The 8,908-nt window shown below is 36.3% G+C and overlaps 1 protein-coding gene across 6 annotated transcripts; it reads left to right on the top strand.

Annotated features, from left to right (window-relative positions):
- The first annotated feature begins 446 nt into the window (after positions 1-446).
- Positions 447-8,687, top strand: LOC149968820 (uncharacterized). Of its 6 annotated transcripts, XM_090173353.1 has the most exons (9): positions 447-694; positions 923-965; positions 3,627-3,718; positions 3,805-4,000; positions 4,184-4,303; positions 4,381-4,567; positions 5,054-5,208; positions 5,272-5,389; positions 6,163-8,687. In XM_090173353.1, the coding sequence occupies exon 9, from the start codon at positions 6,215-6,217 to the stop codon at positions 8,453-8,455; it is 2,241 nt and encodes a 746-aa protein (XP_090029479.1). In that variant the 5' UTR covers positions 447-694; positions 923-965; positions 3,627-3,718; positions 3,805-4,000; positions 4,184-4,303; positions 4,381-4,567; positions 5,054-5,208; positions 5,272-5,389; positions 6,163-6,214; the 3' UTR covers positions 8,456-8,687. The 6 variants fall into 6 exon arrangements, with proteins under 6 accessions (XP_090029479.1, XP_090029511.1, XP_090029464.1 ...); XM_090173385.1 differs by lacking the exon at positions 4,184-4,303 and having other exon boundaries at positions 3,815-4,000; XM_090173338.1 differs by lacking the exon at positions 4,184-4,303.
- Positions 8,688-8,908: the final 221 nt, after the last annotated feature.

The following is an 8,908-nucleotide window of genomic DNA, read 5'->3' as shown; positions in this document are numbered from 1 at the left end:
AATTTTACTTTCAGTTTGAACATTTTCTCTGCTTTTTATATCAAATAATTTATATTACTTAAATTCCTCGAATAATATTACTTAAATTCCTCGAATTCAATATCTTGCCATTTTAAAAAATTGGGCTCAGGGACCTATAATTAAAAAATCCCGTCATTTTAATCTCGTTACAAAAAAATTACTAAGAATTTTGGAATTGCTGTATTTTTAACTTATAATTATTTATAATAGTATTTAATTTCGGTAGTATTTCCAAAAATATTATTAAAAATATGAAATTCCACTCTTTTTATTTGTTTCCTTGTTCACTCCGCTATTCCCCGACGCCTTTCCCGTCTCGTATTATCTCTCTATCTTTCTCTCCCTTCTTAGTGAATCGAGAGTCTCCCTCGTTGTCGCTCACCAAGTAGCCGGTACCGCGAAACGGGAATTTGTTAAGAGCATCGCCGAAAAAATCGAATTTCTTTAAACCCATTAAATCGAAACATGTAAAAGGCACATGTTTCCGACGTCAGGAATCCAGTGGTGGTTTTAGATTTCGCCTAGGACCAATAGTTTTAGAGATATAAAAATAACAATAAATGCATGTTAAAAAAGGATCTCAGTCGAAATTTTGGGGATTACTGTTTCAGCATAGGCCAAAGCCAGGCGATCCGGAACAGGGGGGGGGGCTTGTAGAAGGCAGGAGTCGGGGGTAAGAATAAACAGTAAACCTATCGGTTTACTTTAATATCTCGTGTTTTGGAAAATATTATATATATTCTTTTGTTAAATTAGCTTTTACCAATAATTAACACTGTTAATCAGCGTACTTGTACTTGGTACGTTATGACAACTAGAATATTACGAAATAAGTTGACTTCCTTTATCAGTACCGCTTTTCTCCGAAAACTGTCTTATCTGGAATAATATTCTTGATTAGACGCCAAGAAAAATAGGGACTCCGCCATCTTGGCCCTCGCTAGGTAAGTCAGTCTCACGTCGCTGTATCTATTTGTGAATGTCATTGTATGTATTTGCATGATATGAGGATTCAAATTGTGATGAAACGCGTTTGATCGTTCATCGAATAAATTGTCCTTCATTTTAAATTTGTTACCTTTTTAAATGTTCGTCATTTCTACCTCATTTTGCGAGATAAAGGATATAGTGATGGGTGCGACAAAGAATGTATTTAGATTACCGTGAACATTCGGCAGACCCAGAAGTGTGGTTCAAGTTAGACAAACTCGTGAGGCAAAAGAGGCAAAATGAAATAGTACCTTCACTTGTCCAAACTTGTTTTATAAACCGGTTTCTGAACAGATCTGATATATTATTTTTTTCATCAAGTATAATTTTAAACTCAGTGAAGAAAGCTGACTGTCTTTAAATCTTTGGCTCTTTCCGTAAACTGTCTCCTTTAAAAATATCATTCCTTACCTGAACCAGATTTACCATGGAAAGGTACTTTAACGTTAGACTAAAACTCGTGGTGCAAAATAAAATAGTAAATCCATTTGTCCCAGATTATTTTTAAAAGCGTGCTTCTTTACAAAATTATTTAAGTAAATCGTGAATTAAAACTTTTATTTCTCCAAATATATTACAATTGATGTCTAAATTTACGGTATGATGAATAACACGATTTTACGACCAATTCTAGATGGCCTTATAAATCTGAAAAAAAAACTGAAATTGACCGCTTGAGTGAGGCAGTAGACCGTGCTAGCCAGTGTGTTAATAGTTTTGACCATTTCAAAGTTTATCTAGTGGACATTTTCAAGCGAAAATGGTTAAGGTCCGTTTTTGGATTAGTTTTTTGCTGCGTCCGCTGCTCAAGCCCATTTACGGCAGCGGAAGTGGAATTTGGTACAGTTTGCAGTAACATAAGAAGAGTAATACCTGAAACTTGTAGTTTTGTTTATGACCAATATCTTAGAACACTCTTTGTTGAAGGTCTCTTACGCACTACATTTAGTACCTAAATGATTACGGGGATAAATTATTCGACCTTAATTTAACTATTTTTACCCACGAAAAATACGAATTAAACATTTCTTAAGTTTATTCAAAAAATAATTCCTTGGACCCTTCTTTAAACTAGACAAATACATATATTCAAATTCACTGAACGAATAAGGGTTTCTTTGCCATTGGTGGTCGTCCACGTTTAAGTTTTTCACCAAGACGGACCATTTTGGCCTGTGGTGGGACAACATACTTCTGTAGAATTGTCTTTCAAAATAGTCGACTTGTGCATGTCCCCTTCTCCCAGTTGTCTGAAAGCATATTCACCAACCATTATCGATTTTGAGAGTGCACAAATGTATCGATTACTTTCCGCTTTGAAACTCAGTCAGCGATCAACTCTTCCGGCTTATAAGAGCTATCTTATTCCTTAAGGGCTTCAAATATTAATTTAAAATCTTGTTGAGCTTCTCAATGGCACACGGCGATACTGATACCAATAGTACAGGATATCCAGGCCAGAGCAGCTAGTACGTAGCGTCTGCATGAAGGGATTTACTAATAGTTGATTTTATAAAATGTCTTTACGCTTGCCCAACTTGTTGAAATGTTGCCCTGGAATAGTTCAGCCAATGCCTAAGAATGAGTTCATAAGCTCTATAGTGGGAGAGAAAACGGATCCACAGCTGAAGCGGGGAGGCAACATTTCAACAAGATGGCCACGGTTAATTTATAAAAAGAACTATACGGCAGAGTAAAAGAAGGATAGAAATGAAAAAAATTATTTTACGATAATCGGCACCATTAAATAAGTAGGATAAAATTTCAATATTATTCTATTATACAATTCTGGTATTAGAGAAATCCAAATTACCGTCGCGTTAAGCTTACCAAAAAAAATTTTAATCGTTTTTATTTGGTTCCCTTAAACCGCTATTTCACTCAGTTTTGCCAATTTATTTTTGCCAATCTTTTGCCTCTGTTGCAACATTCTTTCTCCACATCGGCCAAATATTTTCTGATTTAACATATGGCAAAGCCTTCTCCATATTATTAAGCGATTTCATTTTGTTCCAAAATTTTCCTTTTTCGTTTGTTTTCGTTGAAATCTAACTACCGTCATTTTCAGAATCCCAAATAAAATTTGGCAGCTTTTGGGAACCCATTACTCTAAACCGAACGGCCGACGCGACTATCTTTTAATTATTCTTATCTTATATTTTTCTAATTATCACTTGCATCTATTTAACTTTATTTAGTGTGTAATAATAATAATCAGCTAGGCTAATAATAGGGGTAGGTCTAATTTAAATACGGTTCTAAAAAGTATTTTTGTGGGTAAATTAAGGAAGAGTATTAAGATTTAATTTCAGGATCAAAAGCAGATTATTTTAGAGTCATTAATTAAATAAATAGCGGTATGATAATAACAAGCCTATGAATACTACTTTCTTTCGAAATTTCTTATATACTTCCTATTTAAAAGAGGAGTTTCTTCCACAACGAAGATAGCTGAATGCGTATTTAAATCTCTCATCCCGTCATGTAACTCTAATGGATTTCTTTTTGAAATCGCGTAAAATATGTGCTAAAATAAAATAAAATTTGAGAAGGTATGGCTAACGCGCTGGGCCCATATATCATGGAATGGCCGTTCATACTTTTATTCTTTCTAGCAAGTGCTGTCTGAACCCCATGGAACAGAGCTAACTTCCTTTTTCAGTGAGTTCAACTCCGGGAACAAACCCTTCTCGGATATTCTTAAAAGGTAAGTCAATCTATGTATTTTAAAGCACTCAGTTTTTTGAGAGGTGTGAATGATTTCGTTGGGTAAACTAATGTTTATTTGGAAAGGGTGTTTTAGCTCCGCGACGCCCATGTTCCACGAACGGAAATTGACGAGAACAACATCCGGCTGGGAACACCACAAAGGGCGAAACGAAATCAAACTAGCATCGCATCTAGCGGAGAGAACAACTTTTTGGGGCAAAGAGGAGTGAGCCGTGTCTGCAGGCTTAAACCTTTTCAGAGCCTATGCTTAAACAAAAAGGTATATATTTAATTCCCAAAAGTATGCTCTTTCCCCACAGAAAACCCATTATTTTCGGTATCACATTGGTTCCCTAAAAGTGAAGTGTTCTGGCTCGATGGACGTAGTGACCTTTCTCCTTTGCTTTTGCAAGGGGAAAATTGTTCCATTATTTACGCATTATTTATGCAACGTTGTATTTAGGATTTCCGGTTCTGAAGGATTTAAAATGCGCACCCCCTGTGAAATCTAAATGTCATTTTCGTAGCCCCTTTTCTTTCAGGATAAAAAGTAACGCTACGTTTTGTACCTACTTGATAAATAGTTAAGTACCCCATGGTTTTAATACCAAGTAGGTTTAAATTTAAAAATAACTTAATCTATTTGTAAATAATTTGTAGCGCCGTAACTGCTATATGGAATTACAAACCACACTAAATGGAGAGAGAGTTAAAACTTTCATAAAATTAAAATGGTGACAAGTGGAGATAGAAAAATTGCTTGAGCTTATCATTTCGCTCCCCTTTCATGACGAGCTGGGATGAACTTGAAGAAGCATTGAGCTCGAGTTCTTTATCAGGAACAGAGGTCAATATTTTATAACTTGAAAATACTATTTCTAATTTTGTTCGATGTCTACGCCAACGTCATCCTTCAACTTAGGCTGCTCTTGAATACCGTTTCTCTGAGGTAGTTGGATAAAATTTTAATCGACCAATTGCTTAATGTTAAATTTTAATTACAGTACTAACTTAGCTTTTGCTCCTCAATTATTCGACTTAGAAGCGAGGAATGATCTTAAAACCAAATACTTTTTTCGGTTCATTTGTTTGTTAACTAAATACAAACAACGACTGTCATATGTCATTGCTAAAATAAATTAAGGATCTTTTAACAAAATAAAAAATAAAAAATTTGAAATTTAAATTTAAAACCCTTAATTTTGTGAATATATTATAAATAAATTTTATAATATTTTCCGAGTTATTTGTAACGGATGAGAAAAGATAAATAGCCAGGCTGATTTCTGAATAGCTCCAAACTTTTGAGATTAATAGCTGTATCTTTTATCAGATTGGCTTGCTGCCTTTCAATTTTCGTTAAGAAACACGCGGGACATTCAAAGCTTCATGGAAGTCAACTACAAAGAAGATACGTTCCAAGAAGACAAATTTTATTTTCTAAGGCATCGTATTTCGCTTGACCTTGGTCACCTGGCACACGCTGGGGTAAGAGCTCAAGAACACAATGTTTTATTTCCTCTTATAATTCCTTCTTCTTTTTTTATCAAGTGTTGTCTTAACCTCAACGAACTATGCGTACTCCTTAATCAGTTCTGCTCTTACCCGGCATATTGTTCTTGATTAGATGCCTCCTCAAAAAGAACACTGCCAATTTTTCCCTCGTAAGGTGAGCTAATTTGACAAAAATGTATGCATTGTCACATTTTATCGCCCAATAAAGTTTATGTAATCGATGTAATCTTCTGATTTAAGGATTGAAATTGATCAATAATCCGTAATTATGAGTATTCATTTTTATATCTTAATGTTTGGTAATTCTTACCTTTTTAAGGAGCTTAGGAGTGTAATGATGGGTGGGATTAAGAACGTATTTGGATTATTAAAAATGTATGAGTATACCCGTTTTGCAGAAGCCAGAACGTAACAAAAAATTATAGTTCAATAAACATAATTATATATACATGCAAGTAATTTAGGACACATGCGCATAAGACATTTTTTAGGCCTAGGCATTCTTGACATTCTTATCCGTAATGCCCTAGAAATATAAATATATATTTAAACAAATTGACGAAGAACATTTTGCTTTCATTTCAAAGCAATTATTTTATACGAATTTATCTTAATTGACGCAAAGCTAAGCAAGTCTACTTGTAAAATTTAAAAATTAAGTTGTTAAACAAAACAATAGCAGGCTTTTTAATAAAAAACCTAATAATTTAAATAAATAACGGCATCGGATTTAAATCTTGTTACCTAATTAAGAGTTCCCTAAAATACCTCTGGAAGGTAAGGTATAATTGTTATGACATATTTGTAACGTTTGAGAGACCCGACTTCTTAATTGGTAACCCGTTCTGATCTATATAAACCCTGATACCTTCAACGTTCCGGGTCAAGCGTAGGATTAACATCTACCTTTTTAATTTTTTTTTTCAGAAAAAGCAAAGAGGACTAGAAAGACACTTCATTATATACAAAAATTGAAATAATGGGTGACAAAATAAAGGAATTTTTCGAGGCAGTGAGGGACGACAATAAAGAACGAGTTATCTCACTCATCCAAGAAGGAGTTGACGTCAACGAGATTTGCCCCTTAGATCCATCTTTTTCTGGCCTGGAAGGATTCACTCCCTTGTGCGTGGCATCTTGGTACAGTAACAACACATTAGATATTGCGAAACTCTTATTGAATCACGGTGCCCTAGTTAATAAGTCAGCAAAAGTGGACGACAAAGAAGCCACGCCGTTATGCATCAGCTTGGCTGCGGGACATTTGGAATTAGTTAAACTTTTGATTGAACACGGAGCGGACATTCAGAAAACCGTGAAATTTCATAACATAGAAGACACGCCGTTATGTATCGCCTTGTCTGCGGGATATTGGGAAGTAGTAAAACTTTTGATTGAACACGGAGCGGACATCCATAAAACGTCAAATTTTGATAACAAAGAAGAAACGCCGTTATGGATCGCCTCGTCCGAGGGGCATATTGATGTGATTCAAATCCTGATTGACAAAGGAGCAGACGTGAATATTGCAACGAATGGTACTACTTCTCCTCTGTGGGCAGCATCAAAGCATGGACATTTAGACGCTGCAAATATGTTAATTGAAAATGGGGCCCGAGTGAACACTCCCAATCCTTGGGAAAACCACTCGACACCATTATGCACCGCTGCCGAAATGGGTCAGTTCAATATAGTCAGGCTTCTAATTGAAAAGGGAGCTGACCTCCATTTGACTGATGAATTCAACAACTCGCCACTTCATTTTGCCTCTAGCAAAGGTTTCAAGGCCATTGCCCTTCTCTTAATAGAGAACGGAGCTGATATCAATGCGGTTAACTCGGACAAAGAAACGCCCCTGCACGTCGCCACCAAAAGTGGCCGAAATCGATTGATAGAAATGTTACTTCGTCAAGGAGCCGATGTTAAGGCACGAAACAAAGACGGTTTATCTCCTTCTGATATAGCCGATATGTGTGACCAATTGGAAATTAAAACCCTTATTTTATCCAAGAGCAGGTTATTGAACAATAAACAAGAACATATTTCCAATCGAAACGCTGAATTTCCGAGTCATGCAGGTACCCCGAAGGTTTTATTCGGTACCGGACATGTTCCCAACAGCAAAGACCAATCCGATAGCGGTCCTTCCAAGTTCTCACAGGAACCGGTGAATAAAGTAACTCTTAGGCGTGCAAAACAGAAAAATGGAACCAAACCGATATTTGCAGCTGCTCAGGTGAAAGTTGCAATGGAGCTAGGGGCAATTGGGGAAAAACTTGACATGCCCAAAGAGACGCTAGCTCATTTGATTGAGGGTTCGAGACCAGTAGGGAAAACAAAATATAAAGAGCTTTCAAATGATGTCCCATCGGCTGAAGAAACTGAGGAAGACGCTCTGGGATATCATTTCAACGTTGAAAGTGATGATAATTTTTCATATTTGCTTGAAGTCCATAAAAAGAACGCGACTAAATTATTCAATAAGTTCACGAACACGTTCGAATTTATCTCGAAAGTACCCAAGACAATGTACAAGAGCGTTGAGCTGAAGAACCTCAGTCTGTTGCAGTTGAAGAGGAAATACTCGCAGAAATTAGAACAAAAGGGAAAAGAAGCGGAACAACTTCGAGAAAGAATCGCCGGGATGCAGAAATACGCTCTCAACCTGAGCCAAGAGCGCCAGAAAGAGCGAGAAGAGTTCGCTCAAGAAGTGGGCCGCCTGGAGGGAGCACAGACGCTGCTCAATGCTCGAATTGAAGAGATGAAAATGAAGCATGCAAAGAAATTGGACGAGGAACTGGAGAAGAGCCAGCACGACTTGGAAACCCAGCGCGACGAGCTGCTCAAGGAAGGTGAGCGTCGCATTGAGAAACTGGAATCGCGCGTCGTCGAACTGGAACGGGAAAATCGAGCTGTGCGGGAGAAAAACGCGAGTCTTGAGACAAATGTTGAAAAGTTGGGCATCGAATACGAAGAGGATCAGAATTTCAGCCAGTCTTCTGGTAACGTCGAAGCGACGGTAGTAGTTAAAAAGAAGATGATATTTAGGGGCGCTGCTGGCTTGCTGGAGGCCACCAAAGGATTGTGGGATAAATTACGCGGGGCTGGAGAAGCTAGCCATTTCACGATAAACAATACAAATTACCATATTCAGTCTTCGGGTCCCATCAACGGTACTCTAACTGGGGACGTTGATAGTATTGAGGCGAATTTTAAGTGAAGCTATGGACAGCTAGTCACAGCTTATTCCTTGAGTACGTGGTCTTAAAATTAAACTAACTAGCTATTATACATAATGCCAATTAAATTTATGTTTCATGATATGTAAATTGAAAATTATAATTTTTCAGCAGAACCAAATTAACATTTATTAAAATGAAAATCTTTACCAAAGAATAACGCTATTGTTATTAAGAACTAGGTTATTTAAATAATTTTTTATATATGCAAATTTAACGAAGTATTTTTCTTTTATCCTTTAACTATAGCAACATATAGACTGCAATACCACACTCATTTTAAACTGTTATTAAGATATTGAGTCCGAATGTTTTGTATGATTAACTATTATTTATTAAAATGTAAAAGTGAAATAATCTGAACGTTCTACTGCTTCTTACATTATGAAATTGGGTATTTGGGTTTTTTTTCTTTATTCATTCAATTACTTGTG

This window comes from Leiobunum rupestre, chromosome 1 (genome assembly GCF_980474605.1).
Source record: "Leiobunum rupestre chromosome 1, qqLeiRupe1.1.hap1, whole genome shotgun sequence".
NCBI classification, from domain to species: Eukaryota; Metazoa; Arthropoda; class Arachnida; order Opiliones; family Sclerosomatidae; genus Leiobunum; species Leiobunum rupestre.
The sequence above is the reverse complement of the archived record's forward strand: the minus strand, read 5'-3'. Positions and strand labels throughout refer to the sequence as shown.